The sequence below is a fragment of the Pteropus medius genome, unplaced genomic scaffold, assembly GCF_902729225.1.
Source record: "Pteropus medius unplaced genomic scaffold, Ma_sr-lr_union100, whole genome shotgun sequence".
NCBI classification, from domain to species: domain Eukaryota; kingdom Metazoa; phylum Chordata; class Mammalia; order Chiroptera; family Pteropodidae; genus Pteropus; species Pteropus medius.
Window position 1 is genome coordinate 16,878,996 of NW_024342471.1, and position 21,426 is coordinate 16,900,421.

General features: G+C 44.7%; 1 protein-coding gene and 1 long non-coding RNA gene across 4 annotated transcripts in view; both read right to left on the minus strand.

Moving 5' to 3' along the window:
- The window catches only part of LOC120603751 (uncharacterized), a 37,247-nt gene extending 34,295 nt beyond the window's left edge, over nt 1-2,952 (minus strand). For 2 of the 3 annotated variants that reach the window (XR_005653111.1, XR_005653109.1), the window contains exons 1-2: nt 2,786-2,952; nt 275-333 (exon numbers count right to left, since the gene is read on the minus strand). This is a non-coding gene — a long non-coding RNA (uncharacterized LOC120603751). The remainder of the gene's footprint in view (nt 1-274; nt 334-2,785) is intronic. The other variant, XR_005653110.1, reaches the window with a different exon arrangement.
- A 4,372-nt stretch (nt 2,953-7,324) lies between these two features.
- On the minus strand, nt 7,325-14,494 carry OCSTAMP (osteoclast stimulatory transmembrane protein). The gene is given in 4 exon segments (XM_039864492.1): nt 7,325-7,787; nt 7,790-7,811; nt 10,527-11,529; nt 14,303-14,494. Coding segments are annotated over 4 exon segments (1,416 nt in total). The 5' UTR covers nt 14,347-14,494; the 3' UTR covers nt 7,325-7,440.
- Nucleotides 14,495-21,426: the final 6,932 nt, after the last annotated feature.

Consider the following 21,426-nt stretch of genomic DNA (forward strand, 5'->3'; position numbering starts at 1 on the left):
TGGCCTCTATGTCGCTTATTCAAAGATCATCTAAGAAAATGTTCACATATAAATGACAGGAAAGCCATACTCAGAGCCTTCCTGGCACAACTTGAATAAACATATAGAAACATGATTTCTGTATATTTATGTCAACCGTCTAGTGTTGATCTGATACACTTTTCCCTGATGCTGAATTTGCGTATTTCTACTATTTCGCCTGAATGTACAAACTACTATAAGCCATTTTGAAATCCACTGTAGAATGTGGAAAGTAAATCCGTAAACAACTTACCTGGGATTTGTTCATTTTTGGATGCTCTTGAGAAAGGGCCAAGAGTGTCGATACCAGGGCTGAGCAAGGAAGAATGGGGAATGGAATTATGAGTGATCTGGCTAACATAGCAGCTCTTATAATTACCTACCCAGAAAGTGACCTATTTTAAATGACCCTTTGATAATTCTGGTACTGGAAGTTATAGGAAACAACACAATGAGGAACTATCCACTTATCCATTTAAAATTCTGAAATGGTCACACATAACTTTTCATTCTGAATGTAAACAGTTGTTTTCTATGGAATTAATGTATGCCTTTGAAAAAATTAAAAATAACCTGAGTCCAATAAGAGATTGGGGAACAAAATTTAGTATATAGAAAGTTTGGAATACTATTCTAGCCTTAAAATTGATTTTAGGATTAAAATATTTATTGGCATAGGAAAATACTGATATTGTCAGTTACTTATTTTCCTATATTTTTTAGCCACTTGAGATCAGATAATCCAGGAGATCAGAAAAAGGAATGCACATACTTTAAGATCTTTTTTTTTGTTTGGTCTCCCTTAAAGTTTCTCAAGAGGATCTTGTGATGGAGGACAAAGCCCTGACATAGGAATTCAAAGACCCGAATTCAGTTCTTGGCTTTCTCACTAGCAAACTGCCTGACTGGATAACTATTTATCTTTCAAGTCCTAATTTTAAAATAAGGCAAAAGTAATAGTTTTAAAAACCTCTCTTTACTTCCACTATGTGATTCTATAAGGGAGAAATTCAGTGAATCCTAAGTGCGGGGATGGACATGGTTTGAGCAGCTTAGAATAGAGATAGTAGGAAATGACTGTATGTATTCAGGAAGTGATAAGAAATAATTTCTTCAGCTATGCCTGGTACCCCTTTCCTACAACCCACACACTCACAAACCCTCCAATAAAGTCCCTCTTCCTGTAAAATCTGCACCCTGCCCAATGCCTTCAATGCAGCTCACATCTTTCTCCTGAAAGCTGAACACTTAGTTCTGAGCCACAAAAATCAATGGTCTCTGAATAGGGTGTTACCACCCAGTATATGCATAGACTGGAGAGAATTCTGGCCTAGTAACTCTTGTGTTCCTTTCGAGGATTTGTCTGCTTCCATGCTGAAATTCTAGTGAGAGTTTTCAGTTCAAAAACATGTTCTTCCAGGTGTAATTTCTGTTCCCGCGGCCTTCTGCCCTTTACTTCATGGAGTGGTTTTGTTTCAGGGTGGGCCTAGGGCCACATTTCCATTACCTAGAATCTACATTTGGAGTTTCAAGGCTCGAATGCTTGGTAAGCTGGACCTTTTTAAAAAATCTAATCAGGGCTGCTCCGGAGTGAGATAACACTGCAGGGGGCAGGACAAAACCTCAAAACCTTATTTCCCCAAATCCTAAGGGAAATAGGCCAAATGATTTGATTATCAAAATACATGGCTAAGTGCTTCCTAGGGCACACATAGGATAAGTGACTGTGCCAGAGAAAACACAATGAGTGTAGGTAGAGGGGAATGTATATTATAAAGAGCATGAGAGAGACTAGGAGTTTTATAACTCAACTCATTCACCAGTGAGTAAATCACTTTAGCTCTCAGCAAATGAGAGTTTTAAATGTGCTCCTACAGGGGTGGTAATGCAGGCCTCACAGCCTGGTTCTGAGGATATCTAAAAATTTTTCTAACATAGAAAGCAGGGGATACTTAGAGTGGACTATATTCCGGGCTTGATCTTCACAAGTGCTTTCTTGTTCTAACTCAGCACAACCCTATGAGGCAAATATTATTTAGATATTCATTTAACAGATGGGGGGTTGGGGAAGGAGTTAGAGTAAATAACGTGCCCAGGGATGCAGTGGTTTTGTCGCAGGACCTCATCTGAATCCAAGCTCTTAAAACTTCACGCAGCTCTGTGAAAACCTCCGCCCTCCGAATCTTTCACTGAAATCTTTTCTAGTCAAATCGACACCCTGGCCATTCCCTTCAACTGCAGTTCACAGCTTTCTTTTACTAAAGTCAGTATGGAATAACTAATATAATGATAATATTTAATTCTCATATTTGTTCCCTTCCCTACCGCGCTCTAAAACTTTTCAACCTAGCCCGCCGGCTGCAGATCCAAGTGCATCAGTGGAAGTTCCGGAATCGGATTTTAGCTAGCTGGCAGCACAAACCTTTCACCTTTACAGAGCACCTTCTTCAGGCAAAGAAGGGCAGCAGAGAGCGCCCGGCACGAGGCCGGCAGGTCAGGAGCCCAGCCCTCCCTCGCTGTCTTTCTCCGGGACCACTGGAAACCCGCTCCAGGGGCTCCCACCAGGGGGATGGGAAGCGAGCCCGCGTCGACCCTCCGCGAACCGAGGCCGGCCGCCTCCGCGCAGTCCCACCCTTCCCTCCGACCCTCGAGGGCTCGGGGCTCCCCGCCAGCCTTTCCTCTAACTTGGGGGTGCACCCGCTACGCTTCCAGGTCGCACCAGGGCAGAGAACGGCAAAATGAGAGATTCGAGAGGCTGCAGTACCATGTCCAGGAACAGCCAGGGGAACCGGAAATAATCTCCCAGGTGGAACACCGAAGGGCACATGCGCGGAAGAGGCTTCCGGGCGCCCTTCGTGGGATTCCGCAAAGGAAGCTGGACCGCTTTCCACGACTCCATTCCCCATAAGGCACCGCGGCGGTCCCCCCCGCCACCCCCCCGCTGAGTGGTCCTTCGAAGAACGTTTGCTTTAATAATGGGGCTTGATCGATTGCTATGAACCATTAATATAAAAAGAAAAATTGCCTGTTAATTTCGCCGAAGGTCGTAGATGAGAAACGAAGATTACAGACTATGGAATGTTCACCAAAATGCTAATGATCCCCAAATCTTTATCTGTCTCCTAAACTTCTCTTAGGAATACCAAAGCCCATATTTTATTCTCTCTACTGTTTTCCCCGCTCAAGGTCAGAACACATGCTGCGGAATAACCCCTATGAACGTTTTAAATGTGAGGAAGTCTTCTATGTATCTGAAAATCTCATAGGGGATCTCAGAATGTAAACAATACTACAATAAAGCCTTTACCGATTTTGGTAAATCCTTCTGCATATTTTGAATGTATGAAATCATCATGGAATTCAAATATTAGCTACATGAAATTTACGCAGAAAGGAAATCCACCAGTAGGGAGCGTTGCATGGCATGCCTGGCTCATCAGTGGCGGGGAAGCAGCAGGGTTGAAGGATTGGGTGGAGACGAGAATATCCATAGAAAAGACGGTGGGAAGAACTTACCGGAGTGGGCACAAATTGTGAAGATCTTTGTGTTTATATTCGTTTTCTATGACTGTGTAACAAATTACCACAAACTAAGTGGCTTAAAACGAGGCAAATATATTATCTCATCACTTCTGCAGGTTAGGTTAGGGTGGGTGTGGATTCTCTGCTATGAGTTGAAATCAAGGTGTCAGCTGGTTCTCATCTTGCACTTAGGGTTCTTTTCGAAGCTGATTGGCTGTTGGAAGAATTCATTTCCTTGTAGTTGTAGGACTGGGGTCTCCATTTTCCTGCTATTGTGTCAGAGGTACCACCCTTAGCTCCTTAGCCACAACTTTAGACTGCTGAGATAGAGATCTTGGATCTTGGAGATATTGGTGGACAGTTCCACCAGGAAACACAATGATAAATGTTCTATCCTCCAGTCCTTCAGGAGAACTAGTCTGGGAATATTCTGTATGTTTTTCAGAGGTCCTGGCACAATCAAATCCCTGCTGTTTATATCAGTGGCATTAGTAACATTCCCTTAGGCTAACTTTCCTCCTTTACCTTATTCTCTCCATTGCTTCATTTCCAAATCCTTGTTCCAGCTCTGCTTTTAGGCAAGGTGTTTATATAAATAAGTGTGTGCATAGCACAAATATTCTACAACCCGGGAACTTTTTGCATTTTTACATAATATGAGAGGATGACATTGTCTCCTGTGCCCTGCCCTTTCTTCTTGGCATTTCTTTTTCATCCATAGAGAGAAGAGAATGAAGATTTGAATTTAAGATTATAGAATTGAAGTTATCATCGATAATTCACTTTAAAGAGTATAGAGTTAATATCTAGGTCTTTGCATTCTGATTATTAAATAGATTGTGTTTGTGGTAAGTGATTGTAGTTCTGCTTATCACCTAAGAGTATTTTCCATTTAAAAGCCATGGATTCTGCTGAGATTTTTATCCAGTGGGAACTTTCTTCAAAAGAAATTTAAAGAGTAGTGGAAGACTAAAATTTGCTTTTTAAAAATTACTTCTCAATACATGCTTTTAAAAAATTACTTCTCAATACATACTAGTTGCATTTACATAGATATTTTTATAAGGATGTTCACTGAAGCATGGTTTATAATAGAAATAAAAAGAAACAACCTGAACGTACATTGGTTGAGAATAACGTGATGAATCGTGATGCATGTTCACAATGGAATGCTGTGCAGGCACTAAGAATGAATAAGGTTATTTATATGTTGTAATAAAAAAAGTCCATGATATACTCCTAAATGACATAAAACAAGAGGTAAATGAATATATGAAACATAATTCTAGCATGATTAAATAAAGATGTGCACATTTAAATACGTATGACTGTATAAATTTAGATAAACTTTAGAAAGATATACTCCTATGAAAATCCATGGGACATGAGATTGTTTAGGAGGAAGAGAGACTTGCACTTGTGCATCTATATAACTTTTCTACGAAGAAGTAAAATGAAAGAGGGATATAAAAGCATATTAGTTAAATTTGAATTTCAAATATGTATATGTATAAAGAGAGAATAGAATACACACACACACATAGATCTTCATTGAGATCAGCACTTCAGAAAAGACTAAAACAAAAATATTAAATACCCATCACTTATAGATACAGGTTTATAGGTAAATTTTATTTTTAATGTTAAGTATTTTTCTTTTAAAATATTTTCTTAGTGTTTCGATAACTTCTGACTGTCCTCAAATCTTTCCTTCTGCCATTTTGCCATCTGAATTAGTTTGCTAGGGCTGCAATAAAAAAGTAGTGCAGACGGGGTAGCTTAAACAGTATAAATTTTTTGTCTCACAGATCTGGAGGTTAGAAGTCTGAAATCAAGGTGTCAGCAGGGTTGGTTCTTCCTGAGGGCTGTCAGGGAGGTCTGTTCCAAGCCTCTCACCTCGCTTCTCGTAGCCTTAGGCATTCCTTGGCTTACAGATGGCATGCTTCCTGTGTCTTCACATCCTCTTCCCTCTCTAACGTGTCTGTTTCTGTGTCAAAATTCTTTCACTCCCTTTGCTTTTAAGCACACAATTGTGATAGATTAAGGTCCACCCAAATGACCTCATCTTAACTTGATCATCTGCAAAGAACTTATTTCTTAATAGGGTCACAATAACGGATACCGTAGGTTAAAACTTTAACATCTTATAGGGGGAACATAACACCATCCAACAATTTTTCTGGTAGCTCTATTAGAATATAATTAATTATGACCTCATATTTCCTTTGATATGTGTATGAACAACTCTCTTTAGTTATTCAGACAACCTGACCTAAGTGGGTCTTGGAAGAGTAGAAATCCATGCACTGAATCTAGAGGAGGCTTAGTGATCTCAGGCTGATTCCAGTAAATTAGAGTACATTTATTGTACTCTAATAACCATTTGTTGACAGGATGGTTTTTAAAAAAGAAGGACAAACATTGCAAGGATGAAGAAGGAAACAGGGAAAGTGATAGAAAGGAGGATGGCATCTGAGTTCTACAGCTTCCCAGGTCCTCAGTTCTGGGGCTCAACCTGGCCAGCATAGAGCTCGGCGGCTGGTCTCCAGACATGATGAGTTAGGATAGTTTAGGGGGAGGTATAGGGGGGGAGCAAAGGAAGGGAGAAGGGAGGAAGAGGATGAAGAGAGGAGGAAAAACGGGATGGAGGGAGAGAGACTGGGGGAAGAGGAAAGCCAGACCAGCAGGCAGATATCAGATAATGCAGTTTCCACTGTGGCCAATAGGTGACAGTATTAGCACAGAGCAGCCACCATTGACTACCAAGGTGAAAACTTCGTTGCCCAGGGAGAAGGCAACGAAGTTTTCACCTTGGTAGTCAATGATGTTGACCTGGGTCAGCTCATCTGTGGTAGACACCTGTTGTTGGTTTTGTTTTCTGTTTTGTTTTGGTCTTCCTAACATCCGTACTGTCTTTTTCTGATAATTTTCCTTTGAGGAACTCCCACACTCCCATTAAGCTCTGCCTTATATACTCATGTAGGCTGCGCCCTGCACAACTCTGGAGAGATCTGTCCATTTAGACTGTTGAGTGTTGCCCACTGGAATTGAACAGTGCCCAACCTATACCACTGGCAATGTCAGCCATTGAATGATGGCCCAGTAAGTTGCCCATCATACTGACCTCAGTGGAACCAATTTATACTGACATGGATGTCGAGACGCAAGTGTCCATTAATTCCTGCTGTGTGGAAGTCATCACACCTCCAGAAGCCAGGGTGAACTGTAACCATGGGCGAGGGGCCACCGGCCAAACGGGAGCTGTGGCTACAGGTAATGGAATGTGATCTCTGCCCAATAACAGCCCAGAGGGTTGCAGGAACAAATATCTTAACCTCTCTCCCCTTCCACTTTGGACAGTCTGCCAGTGCCTTCTATTGGCTGAGTCCAACCGACCGTCAGAGGGCAAGGGAGCCAGGGTATTATGACTCAAGACTCGCAGAGGTCAGACCCCTGCGCAAGAGAGGAGGGCAGAGAATGATTTGGAGGAAAAAACAGGAAGTACCAAGCCAACGGAGTAGGGAGTTATAATGTTAATGGGGATAGAGTTTCCAGATAACGTGCAGTTTAACCCGTTCAACTTGAATTTCAGATAAACAACAAATATGGGCTTAGTCTAAGTATGTTTAGTACAAGTATGGTATGTGCCAAGGACACCAAACCCACAATCATTGTTTATCTGAAATTCGAAACAGTGTCCTGTATTTTCATTTGCTAAACCTGGAAACGCTAGATGGAGCGCCCCTAAAGAAATTTGAAGCAAAGGAGTAACAAAGTCTAATTTAGGATTTAGTAAATACATTTATTTGTAAAATCAAGAGAATTTTAGATTACCATCAATAAGTTCAGAGGATGCAGGGGCATATATAAATAAGTTCCAGGAACATTTACATACATTCATGATGTGACATCTTCACCAGTCATCCCCAGGGGCAGCTGCTGGCCTCGGTGACTGTCGTGTCTTCGCTGGAGCCGGGCATGAAGGTGGTGAACCCTCCTTACCTCCTGGGCTGTGAAGAAGGAAGCTGCAATGGTGTGCCGCAGGCGGCGGGCATAGGTCTCTAGGAGGACTGTGAAACAAGCCACGAGCTGCAGGACCCCCGCGGCCAGTGGGGCAGTCAAGTTGGGGCGCTGGGCAGGCAGCAGCAGGCAGCTGGGGGAGATGGAGTGGAGCTCCCACTGGAAGGAGTTGTGGGTGGAGAGGAAGGGGCTCTCCAGAGGCGGCCGGTTAAAAAAAAAAGGATGAAGTCCAGGACAGTGTATGAAGCCTTTATAAGGGAGAAAAAGGCCAAGTCAACAGAGAGACGCCCCAGCCATTCCCTGTCCCCCACTACTTACGATGCTCCCAGAGCTGGATGGATCCAACTTGCCCTGTCCTCATCTACAAAGTGGTCACAGAAAAAACCCTTGCTTCCTGGGGTTTGAGGAGGATCAGATGAGGTCAGGAGCCCGAAAACAGGCTTTTGCCTCATTAATAGCACCATACAAATGCTATTTTTTATTATTACTTTCTTTATATATTACTCTTCAACAAGCTACTCTTCAAAGAGTAATTTTTATTTTTACTCTAATTTAGAGAAAATAAATGAATGTTTATGGGGCATTTATTCTTCGATGAGCCCTTAATGAACATTTCAGATGTCTTTTCCATCAAATAAGCACCGGTCTAGGAGGTCGAGCCCAGCACGAGCCACATTTAAAAGGTAGGGAACCTAAGGTCACACAATAGGTTTACATGTGGCCAACCCAAGGGCCAGGCCCAGCCAGGGTGGGTCCCAATATCCTGCTCATATGCATCAGGTTCTACAGTTTCCATGGAGACTAAGATGGAGTGAGGAAGAATGGTGTCTACACCCGCAGAGAGGTCAGAGGTGAATCCTTTAAACTTGGGACCGAGACTTCTTGGGTTGGATCCTGGTTCTGCCCAGGGGCCGGCTTCTTCATTAGATGCAGTTCTGGGCTCCACAATACTTTTAGGGGCCTATGGAAATGTTTTATTTTCTTTTAAAATCAGAATTTAAAAATGAACTTCTAAGTTGGAGAATATGATTCGCTATATAATCTTAATATATTTGCATTTATACCAATGGTATCATTAATATTTTTTATGGAGAAAGGAGCCCATGCAAGTGAACATGCCTAGAACACACAAAAGTCGCAGCGTGCTCCTGGTTCTGCCACTTACAGGTAGGACGAATTCGGGTAAGTTCCCTAACTCCTCTGAGCCTTGGTGTTTTCATCGGTAAAATGGTGAAGATAGCAATTCCTATCTGACAGGATCACAATTAATGGGCTATCTTATTTCATCGGTTCTGGGATTCCATTTGTTTTTTTGTTTCCATTTGAGCATCTTTGAGATCAAGATACGTCTTCCATTCAACAGGACTCATAACTGCTTTTAGCTGTCCTGCCAATGTATGCGTTCTGAGAGGGTCAGAGGGAGTCAGCATCAAAACTGTGGAGTAGGGGTCTGCGGCTTGGAAGAAAATACTGGAAATGATAGAGGAATATCATCAGTGCTCTCGAAGGCACAGATACCGACAACTTGTCCAGACTCAGAAAAATCAGGCTTGAATGGAAGGATTTTTTTAGGAAAACCCTCATAAAATTACTTCATTATTTTTCTTGTTATCTATACATAAGAAGGTATGTTAAAATAAATCTATGTTAAATAATAAGTGAACCATTTTGTGTAAAAACAATTAAAATTCTAAATGATAAGAAGGCATTGTGTCATGATTTAATGAGCAGCATTTTCTTTCCTAATGATTCATGAAATGATGGGGTAACTTACAATCAATAGCTTTTTAGATTTGATGAAATACAGTAAATTGGGTAAGTCTTAGGACATTGCCTGACACTTTTCTTTACTGTGGCCTACGGTAAAAAAATGCATTTTACAGCACCTTCCAAGCACAGATTATATTAAGATTGAAGAAAAATTTCAGAAAACAATACATACCCTTATATACCTATAATATACTCTAATATATTTCTACTCTATTCTACTTTATTAAAAAAAAATGACCATGACCTCTTAAATTGATTTCATACAGTTTGAAAAATATTTTCCTAGTAGTAAATAAGTACTCAATAAATATTAGCTATTAATATTATTAGCTCAGGGTATGACACTTCGGTATGTTCTATGCAATGGACTTTTATGTGAGATCTCACCATTAAATTTAAAAAATAAAAAGACTTGTGGCCAAAGAAAAGGCTGAAAACCTCAAAGCTCCAAGAGATAGTAAATATAGCCAAGAGTAAATACCTAGTAATATATTGTATATAACTCTTACAAAAGCAAATATTTTAGGCTTTGCTGGCCATAATGTTCCCATGGCCACATCTCAACTTCGCCTTTGGAGAGCAGCCACGGGCAATCCATAAATAAATGGCGTGGCTGTGCTCCAATAAAATTTAATTTACAAAAACAGAAAACTGGCAGGATTTGATCGATGGGCTAAAGTTGGTGGACTTCCTGAGCCTTCCTCTCGTCCGATACACATGGATGTGAGCTATTCATAATGGCCAGGATTTATTGGCCAGTATTAATGGCCAGTATTTATTAAACATCTCCTATGTGGCATGGGGCTTCCTAGGTACTTCCAGAGTATCGCATTTTAAGACCCATGGTAACCTTGTAGGAGAAGGAGGATTGACCCAATTTGTACAAGTGAGAGAAAGCTGGCTAGGACATGCTGCCATGGTAGGTAGGACATACATTGTGTGTGTGGGGGGGGCGGTGGATTATTTTAATGTCTTTGGGTATCTGTACCACTTTTACCTACAGCAGAGGATGGAAACAGAACCCACTACATCAAGCCATGGTGGGAATTGAAAGGGTTCATCTGCGGATGCTTCAGAGTCCTCTAGCCTATCCCAGGCTAGGACTTGAAGGTAAGTAAAATTGCAAGCCAAGGATTTCACAAACCTTATCCCTTCCCTCCAGGAAATAACTCTATGCCCATCACCGCACTTACATCATATTTGACTGCGAGCGTAATGGGCACAGCAGGCAGCTTCTGAGCCCAGTCCACAGCCGCCTGTGCCAGGATGAAGACCACGTGGTCTGTGACCATCGTCAAAGCTGTGGCCATCAGGAGCAGGGTAAGCAGCCCCAACCTGAGGAGACAGCGCAGAAGCTCCCCCTGCGACAGCCTTGGACAAGCGGCTCGAAGCAGCCAGGCTGGTGGGGAGGCCAGCAAGTGTGTGGCCCGGGCCTCCTTCAGCCGTTGAACCAACTGCTGTGTAGCATAGATATTGTCAAACTGCAGGTCAGTCAGGTAGCGGTAGAGGTACCAGGCCGAGTCCACCAGGAGGCCCAGCATAAGGAGCCCTGTGATCACTTGCTGGGTCACCAGCACTACTGTGCGGGCCTGGGACTCCAGAGCAGAGAAGTCTTCTCGGATCTGTTGAGTGATCCTAAGCATGTGAAGTTGGAAGACAGAGCCATTGCCTTGGGCTTGGAGTGTCAGGCCTCGGCCGCCCACTTGGTTGGTAGGACTCCGAGCCCTGGACGCTGTGTCTAGCTGGTGAGTGGTGTTAAGCAGACTCTCCAAAGATCCCTCAGTGACACACCTCAGCACCTGTCCAGCCACGCCTATGTTGGCCAAGACATTGGGCACCACAGTGACAGCCAGGGTGGCAGTAGTCCAGGATAGGAGCAGGCGGCGCCCCTGCTCTGTGCCCAGGGTGGGCATACTGAGTGCAAACAGGCAGCGAGCCGGAGGCACCAGGCCCAGACCCAGGAAGACCAGGAGGCCACAGACAGTGGCCACCACGGCTGAGGACCCCAGAGGATAAAGCAGCGAGGACACCAGCCAGTGGTGGGTCAGACCTGCAGCAGTGATAGCTAGGAGACCACACAGGAGGAGCTGCGTCAGCAGCTGGCCACTGTTGGCTGGAACAGGCTGAGAGAAGGCAACCCAGGCAAACTGCAGTGGGGCAAGGGCCTTGCAGAGCCCCAGGTGCCAGAATCTCCACCTGTACACAAAGAAATTGGGGAACTTCTATTAGAAAAGTGGAGGGTTGGGTATCTACCTAATGGCCCTGCCCCACAAACCCATCGGCTACCTACCCCAAACCCACATGACCCAAGATGAACCAATCAGAGCCTTCCCTAGAACTGTTCTCACTGGAGTTGTCAGGGAAGAGCCCGTTTTCTGTGCAGTCCCTGAGGATGTGAGGATGAATGTCTAGGATGCTTGCATCTGTAACTCCAGTTTTGTGAGGGCAACTGGCCCAAGGAAATAGAGGAGTTATGGAGAGAAGCACAGATGAAAAAGAGAGAATCAGAGACAGAGAAAGAGACACTGTTTCACTTGAATTCATAGACTTGGTTGGTTCACTGTGTGACTCTGAACGTTCTTTCTGCACGAACCTCAGTGTCTCCTGAGGAGGGAAGGGGAGAGTGAATCAGTTGACCTCTGATGACCTTTTCTACTCTATTTTTCTTATGTTTATTCATTCGACAAATATTTATTAAGCCACCACTATGTGCTAGCCATTGGAAAAACAGGAATGCATAAAGCAGACGAGAATCTTACACGCCTAAAACTTACACTCGAGAGTGACAGCAGAGGAATTGTAAGAAAAAATTGGATTCTAGGTACATTTTGTTGGAAGAGCCAAGATTGACAGACTGATTGGCTGTGGGTGTGAGAGACAGAGGGCCGTCAAGGATGGCCATGAGGTTTGGTACCTGAACAACTGAAAGCACTGAGGTGTTATAGCCGAGATGGAAAACCTGGGGTTGGAGCAGGTTTGCGTGGAGAGCAGGAATTCAGTTGGGTCTTAAATTTGAGATGCCCATTGAGCCATTCAGCGGAGCTATTGCATATGCGGTTAGAAACATGAATCTGGAATTCAGAAGGGAGATCGGACCAGAGATATACGGTTGAGCGTCGTTGATTTACAGGTGGTATTTATCCTCATGGGGCAGATCAAAGCAGTGTGCCAATGGGGAGGAAAGAGATCCAAGGACTGAGCGCTCGCACTCCAGGGCTAACAGGTTGGGAGACAAGGAGAAACTAGCACAGGAGACAGAGAAACCAGGCAATGTGGTGAATGAGAAGCCAAGTTAAAAAAAAAAAAAAAATCGTTTCAAGAAGAAGGGAGTGATCAGGTCAAATGCTGCTGATGGGTCAAGAAAGATGAGAACTGAGCAATGACCGTTGGATTTAGCCACATGGAGGTCACTGCGACCTGGACAAAGGCAGCTTGGTGTGTGGCACATTGGGCCAAAACCTAACTAGAGTGGGCCCAGGAGAGAGTGAAGGAGAAAAATGTGAGACACAAATGCAGACAACTGTTTCAAGTCATTTTTTTTTTTTTTAAAGTAAAGTTGCAGAGAAATGCACCGTAGCTGATGAGGAAAATGGGACGGAATGTTCATTTAAGATGGAAGAAATTCCAGATTTGCAGATGGGAGAGCCAATCAGGATGGGGGACAAAGAGGGGGCTCCCTGGAGTGATCTCCTCTGGTGCGTGGCAGGGGGTGAGACTGAGAGCACAGAAGGTGGGTTGGTCTTAGAAAGGAGCAGGGGCCATTCGTCTTTACTGTCAGGTGGGAAGGCAGGAGAAATGGGTACGGATGATGGGAATGGACAGGTCAAGTGTGGGCACTTATATAGCAGTCTCATCTGATATACACAGAACACTGCAAAGGTGAAGGGTATGACTCCAGATTGGGTTCACATCTCCACTTCACCATTCACCATCTGCGTGGTCTTCGTCAGGTTTCTTAACCATTTTGTGCCTCAGTTTTCTCATCCGTAAAATGGTGCGATAAAAGTAGTACCTCATAGGGTCATTTTGTGTTTGGCGTATAGTAAGTATCAGGTCAGCTATTAACTGTCACTAGAACATCCACCAGGCAGGGATTTGGTTTCTTCTGATCATCGATAAGTCCTATGTGCCTAGAACAGTGTCTGGCACGTAGTGGGCGTTCCATAAATATTTGTTTATTGTAGCATGTTTGATTGTTTGCTCAGGAATGCAGGAAGCGAAGTCAGCACTGATGGTGAGGCTGCTGCAGGAGGTGATGGAAGTTTGAAGATAAAGAAGGTACAAAATAGTCGTCCAGGAAAGTGGGAAAGTAAGTGAATCAGGGAAATGATACACATGCTGGGCGGCGTGGAAGACCCACTTGAGGTTAGAGATAATAAATTATGCCCTTCCTAGCTCCTGAAGGTATTTTAATTCGAGATTAAATCCCTTCCTACTCTATAATTAGTATTCAGAATATGGTAGCTCTTAAAATAATAGCTAATATAAACCATACTGAAATGGAAAACCAGTTCTAAGTCACAGTGGGTACCAAGGCTTATACTAAGTGTTGTCAATGATAAGGATTTTAGCTGCTATTTGTTTTTTATTTATTTGTTAATTTTTGGTTAGACGCTTATATAATTTATGAAGTGATCCCCCCGATTACTCTAACACGTATCTGGCACTACACAAACCATTATAATGATGTTGACTATATATTCTATAATGTACTCTACAATAGCGGCCATTTATTGAGTGCTCGCTGTGAGCCAAGCACAACGGCAAGCCCTACGCATGCATTTTTACATTCACTTCTCACTACAGTCTTGTAAACATTATTATTACTCTCACTTCCCAGATGGGGAAACAGAGGCTCGAAGCAGTGAAGATTTACCCAAAGTCACACAGCCAGGGAATGGCAGAGCTCGAGACCATGGCTGCCTGTTTTCTTGCCTGTGACCCCAGTGTCCAAGGTCCCCAGACCTACCCGGTCCTGATGAGGTGCTCAGCTGTCTCCCGGAGGGTCCTCATGCTCCTCGTATAGCAGCGGATCCAGGCAGGTGGTCTTATGCAGTGATGGCAGGTGGAGACAAAGTTGGGGGAACTGTGTCCTCTAGGAATTGGGAGACCTTGTCGTCCCTTCTCCTTTTCTGCCCTTAAATAAACCCTCCTGGCTGCCCTGTCCCGCCCAGCCTGGGCCCACCTCCCAGGGGGCTGGACAAGCTGCCCCATCCTCTTTGGGTGGGCGGGAGCAGGTGGGAGTCGTGGGAGGAGAGGAGGAGCCTCTTCCAAGTGATATCTCCAATCCTGACAGCAGGAAGTGGAATGAGTCTCACTCCACAGAAGAGGGGACTGAGGCCCAGGGAAGCCATACAGCTCATTGGTGGTGGTGCCGGGACTGGAACTTGGCTTGGCCTCCCCTTTCCCTCCATTTCCACACTTACGTCCCCCAGGAGCAGCCTGACCCGTAACTCTCAGGGGCTGGGGGCCCACAGGAGGCAACTGGACTTCTGCTGAGACTCTTCTCCAACCATCAGTCTTTCTCTCTAGCTCCCTTCCTGTCTTTAGCCTGATGTGCACCTGGCTTCAAAGCACAACTCTGTCCCTCCCTAGCTGTGTGACCTTGGGCAGGTGACCTCATCTCACTCAGTCTCAGTTTTTTTCTCTTAAAAGAGTGATTATGATAACAGTTAACATTTACTGAGCACTTGTTATGTATCAGACATGCTTCTAAACAGTTTCTATTCAAATTCACTGAATCTTTACATCCAATAGTTCTTTGTGGTAGAGACTTATTATTTCCATTCTTTAGTTCATAAAACTGAGACCCAGAGAGTTAAGTCTCTTAACCAAGCTACTCAGCTAGGAAGAGGTAGAGCCATGATTTATACCCAACAGTCTTGCTCCAGAGTCAACTGGTCAGCCACTGCATTCTACTGGTGTAGAGGGAAGAACTCACAAGACTCATGATGCCCTTGTGATGCTTCTGGCACTGCAAATAGTAGGCACTCATCAATGTGCATTCCTTGTATGCACTTGGCTGCAGTCGTTGCCCTACAGATACACTTCCAGGCTGTTCTGAAAGCCACTTCCTGGAAATGGCCTGGAAATCAGCCATTTCTCCCCCCAGCATCTCTGTGCCCCATCATTGTCAACAGAACTGCCTCCTCCAGGAGGCCTCTCCTGATAACCCAGCCTTCCACCCTGCAGGATGGGCCAGTTAGGGAAGCACACTTAGGCGGTATTTTAGATTCTATGTCATTTTCCTTTATAAGGACATGTTGCCTGGATCACTTGCCTGTTGGGAGCTGAGCTAACTTGGCGAGCTTTGAGATAAGTGGCACTAAACCATTTTAAACACTCAGTGTTTTCCAAGAAGGGAGTTGTGAGAACTTCATTGTTTTGCAGGATGAGTAATTGGGCTGACCTTGGGTCTTGACTGCTGTTTTCTCATTGCGATGCTATGAGTAGTGTGTTTTAAATAAACTCGGGGACACAGACACAGCTTGAATCTGTGCTCCCTCCTGCAGTTCTGTCTGTCTTCTTTCTTTTCCTCAGTCCATGCTCCCCCTTTCAGGTACCCTCAATTACTTCGTCGGCTGGCTCCGACAAGTGGCGCCCGAACAGGGACCTGAACATGGGGGGAGAACAGCTAGGATGTGCCGCAGAGTAAGGCGTGCGCACGCGGAATCTGAGGGGCCTAAGAGTCCTGTAGGCGGCCAACCGTAAGTACGCGGGAGTATTGTAATATAGAAACTGAAACAGAAACTTAAAGAAGTAAAAATGGGCCAAGGAAATAGTCGGCTGCTTTTTGTACATATGCTTAAAAATATGCTTAGAGTGAGAGGGGCCAAAGTGGGCCAGCAACAATTAACTAAGTTTTTGCAATTTGTAGAAGAAGTATGTCCCTGGTTTCCAGAAGAAGGGACTATAGATTTAGAAACCTGGAAAAGGGTAGGACAAAAATTGCAAGATTATTATGATGTTCATGGGCCTGGTAAGGTCCCGGTGGAAACTTTTGCGTTGTGGACCCTTGTCCGAGACTGCTTAGACCCCCGACATGAGAGGGACAAATGGCGAGAGCATGGCGCCCCGGGTCCTGAGGCCTCCCCTGAAGTGGAAGGCTCCAATAGTAAGCCTCAGGATGAGAGCAAGCCCTCGGCGCCGCCTGAAGAAGGTTTAGGTGCGCACTATTCTTCCTTGTTTTTTGGGGATAAGGAAGAAGAGGTTGAACAATTAAAACAGAAATTGGCTAATTTGTCTTTGCAGATGCAAAAGCTGGCCATGGGGCCTCAGCCCTTAAAAGTGCCAATTTTTAAAGTTCCTCAGGATCCACTGAGGTCAGGGGGAAGGCTGACTCCAAACTATAATTGCAGGCTTAGATCCCCCTCCTGTGAGTTTTGCCCCTGTTGGACCAACTGGCACACCCCTTTGGATTAATCAGAAACCAATGCCTCAAACAGGGTTGCAACAAGGGCTGCAGCAGGCTGCTTCACGGCTTTTAGGGAACCTGGGAGCCAGGTCTCTGCTGGTAAAACAGCTGGCTTATGAAAATGCAAATTCTGCCTATCAAACAACAATCAGACCCTTTAGAAAGAAAGAAGACTTAAGTGATTATGTTAGGTTGTGTTCTGACATAGGGCCCTCATACACGAAGGGACTTGCTGTGGCTGCTGCCCTGCTGGGAAAGTCCACGCGGGAAATGTTATCTGACTAGTCGAACAAACATGGCAAAAAGATGCCGTGATGCCCTCAAAAATCAAAAAATCAAATAAAAAAGGGGGAGACCTACCCCGTTTCTCCACAAATTCTTTCTGATGCTCAAAAAACTGAATTTCTGATGCTCAAAACTAATCGACATGGCCCCGACCCGGTATTAATATGGGGACGAGGGCATGTTTGTGTTTTTCCACAGGATGCGGAAAATGCCAGGTGGTTGCCGGAGAGGTTGATCCATTTCGCCGCTCCACCAGACACCCGGCGAGATGACCTTAACCTTGATCTTGCTGAGCCTGGCGATGACAGCTGAGGGTGCAATTTACTGGACATACTTTCCTGACCCACCTCTCTTACATCCAACAATGCGGCAAGGACCAGATGTCATTGTGAAAGTGAACAACACATCGCTGCTGGACATGCCATCTATGAGGAGGGTGATTGGACTAATCATTGCAGGAATACTTGCTATTGTATCTCTCATAGCTACTGCTGCCACCACTGTGGTGGCTCTCTCTCACAAACTGTACAAACTGCTCATTATGGCAATGATTTGTCTAGAAATGTTACTTTAGCATTGGGAACACAGGAAAACATAGACAGAAAATTAGAACAAAAGTTAGATGCTCTGTATAAGACAGTAGAATACTTGGGTGATGAAGTCCAGGGTCTAAAAATTAGATCTCAACTAGAATGTCATGTGGAGTATCATTGGATCCGTGTCACATCTAGAAGATATAATGAGACTAGTCATGACTGGGATCGAGTAAAACATCATTTAAAAGGCATATGGCACAATGCTAATGTATCCTTAGATTTAATTAACCTGCATAAAGAAATACAAGGACTTAAAAATGCTAAACCTCTACAATTTGACGCGGATAAATTAGCCACTGAATTTTTGGATCACCTTAAGGGCCTTGTCCCATCATGGTCTTCCTTCTATCAGCTGGCTGCTTCTGTTTTGTCTATAGGAGCCTGTGTAATTGTTGTCTTGTGCCTGCTTCCTTCTCTACTGAAATACTTCATTAGTGCTATGTTAAAACTGCAGGCCGACCTACATCATGTAAGGCTTCGATATATGGCTTGAAAGATGGACATCTCCCTCCCGCGGGGGCTGGTAGTCAAAGACGGGTAAGACTCCCTCAGAGACTGGACAACCTAAGACAGGGCGCGCATGACGGAATGCACATACCGAGGACGGGTAAGTTCCAGATCTGGTGAGGGGATCACCTAAGACAGGCACAGACGCCTTGCGCCAGAACCAGGAGGGTTCGGGCATTTAAAAAATAAAAAAGGGGGAGATGTTGGGAGCTGAGCTAACTTGGCGAGCTTTGAGATAAGTGGCACTAAACTATTTTAAACACTCAGTGTTTTCTAAGAAGGGAGTTGTGAGAACTTCATTGTTTTGCAGGACGAGTAATTGGGCTGACCTTGGGTCTTGACTGCTGTTTTCTCATTGTGATGCTATAAGTAGTGTGTTTTAAATAAACTCGGGGACACAGACACAGCTTGAATCTGTGCTCCCTCCTGCAGTTCTGTCTGTCTTCTTTCTTGTCCTCAGTCCATGCTCCCCCTTTCAGGTACCCTCAATTACTTCGTCGGCTGGCTCCGACACTTGCCCAGTCCTGAAAAAGAGTGTCCTGCAGCCCAGATAAGTGAGGTGACATTCTCATAGTCACACAATTAAATGAGACACCTGTGGCTCTCAGAGAGGTTAACACCGTTCCCAGATCACAAGTTCTTACAGGAAGCCAGGCCAAGTGCCGAGTTTGCAAAGAACCAAGTAGACCAGGAGCAGGGAACACACATGCCCTTGGGGTTGGGCAGCTACAGTTAGAAGCACAGCGGTCCAGGTGAAAACAGCAGTGAATGACCACGTGTAGATCACTTCACAAAAGGCAGCTTCTACTCTGCTTCAGCTGAGGGTTGAAGCCTCTTGGAAAATGAGGCCCAAAGTTACCAGATTTTCCTCTTACTGTGTGTGCTGTGTGACCTTGGGGAAGACCCTGTCCCTCTCTGAACTCATGTGGACCGTGCTATAATGAGAATACTAGTACCTACTTCTTAGATGGTTTGAGGATTCAATGAGATAATGTATGTACAGTGCCTAGTAAACAATAGATAATGTTCCTGCCCTGGGCCGATGGCTCTGCCTCAGTGCACCCAAGGCTGCACAGACCTGATTGTACAGGCCTCTGTGATGCCCACTGGGCAAGATCTCTGACCAGGCTCCCAGTACGCAGGAAATTTCATGGCATTGTGCTGGTCAGAGAACAGCAGTCCTGGAAGAAACCAGCATTTGCCCAGTTTCTGCACTGGCACTGGGGAGCTGATTGTTTAAGGCCCATGTTGGTCATTTCCCAAAGGCTTCTGGGAGGATGGGGGCACAGGGAAGAAAAGGGCACTAGATAGTTTCAACTTAGCACACGTAGGCAGTCACTTTTGCCTATATAAGGCTGGCCGGACTCCAAAGCCCACAACAACTGAAGGGGGTTTCTGAATCACCAAAATAGAATCAACTTTGTTGAAGAATTTCTGGGTAGAGGATTCAGAGCCATAAGACAGAACAGGAAGAGGAAGTGGTAAGCCCTCAGATCTAGCGTCAGAATCAGAGGTCCATAGAATGTTAGTCATTAAAGTTTGTAGACTATGCGTGTAGAATGTCACTGCCACCCAGTTGCTTGAGAATATGAGAGGTGGCTAAAGTCTTCCCAGATAGACAGCACCATCCAATAGAAACAGAATGGGAACCATATATATAATTTAAACAAGTAAAATGAAGAGAGCCAGGGTAAGACATGAAGGAGTGGTGGGGACTGTGGCAAACAAGAGAGTTCACCCTCCAACCTCTCCCACCACCAATGAGTTCCCGTATTGCCAGATCATCTGATATTTTCTTTTCCAAGAGAAGCATAAATCCGAGTTTTAATGTGAAAGGTCCTGAATTTAAAATATTAGCAAGTAATTAATAGGTTAAAACTCATGAAAGAAGGTAAAAAAAATCTGACTGTGGGCTGGGGACCACCAGTTTGCAAGCTCTGATATGGTCTCAACCTTCCATGTCAGATTTTCTGTTTGCCCCTCCAGATCTAATCTCCATACTTTTCCTTGCCTTGTGTTCTCGAAAGTGGAGCTGCTTGGGCTGCATTGAAGGACTCCTTTGCATTCTGGCTTCTGTTGGTGTGATGGTTAATGTTATGTGTCACCTTGGCCAGGCCAAGTATTTGGTCAGACATGATTCTGGATGCTTCTATGAGGCTGTTTTGGGATGAGATTTACATCTCAATCGATGGCGTTTCAGTAAAGCAGATTGCCCTCCATAATGCGGTGGGCCTCATCCAATCAGCAAGAGGGATTTCTGTAGCAGACTGCCTTTGGGCTCTTTCCTGAGTATTCAGACATATACACACATCCTATTGGTTTCATTTATCTGGAGAACCCTGACCAATACAGTTGGGTTTGGCCAGTGGAGGGCTCCAGCAGAAGAGTGAGGGAGGGAGGAGAGAAAAAGCCAGGGCAGCTCACTATCTGTGGAGTCATCAAGGGCCGATGTGTCCCCGGACTAAAAATGCCAGCTCCGGTTAGGCCTCTCTCTCCCTCAGACCTTGGACTGGGAGGTGCTTCTCCATGACTAGCCCTCCCTCTCACCACTGAGGCCAGTGGCTTTTCTACCCTCCGTCCACACCTTGTAACTAGACCTTTTACTAAACTCTCCTCAGATTTGCTAGTTTATGTGCTTACTATCTCCTTTTGAGACCTTGACTATGCACTCTCTTCTCTCAGATGAAGAAACCACAATCCAAAAGAGTAAAGAGCCTGCTTAAGGTTGCACAGGAGTCCAACATGGCTCACTGCACCCCTCGTTCAATGACTTGTATTCATCTTTTCTCTCCATTTACCACCACCGCTTCCATTCCTCTGCCCACTTGACTCCACGTAAATGTTTTCGATATGTACACCGGAATATGTACGTGTCTATCTTTCCGTACGCTCCTGCTGTTCATCGCTTCCACGTGTTGCCATGTTTTCCAGTGTGCTTCCTCCATATTTTTATTTAAGCGCCCCGTCCCCACCCCGTGATGGTCATCTAGTTGGCCTCCAGCTCCTCGGCCCCTTAAGCAGCAAATACCCTCCTATAGCATCTCCTCAGGGGTCCATGTTGCTGGGATATAAACCCAGGAGTAGGATAACAGGGCATAGGGAGGGCAGATAATGAATTTCTCTAATTACTGCCAAGTTGCTTGTCAGGCTGATAGTCTCACCAGCAAAACACAAGGGCTTTTGTTTCCTCCCATCTCACCATCACTTATTTGTCCACTTTTCTAGTTTTTGCCAGTCTGATTGGTATATTGTTAAATCTCTGTGTAACTTGCATTTCTCTGATGACACGTG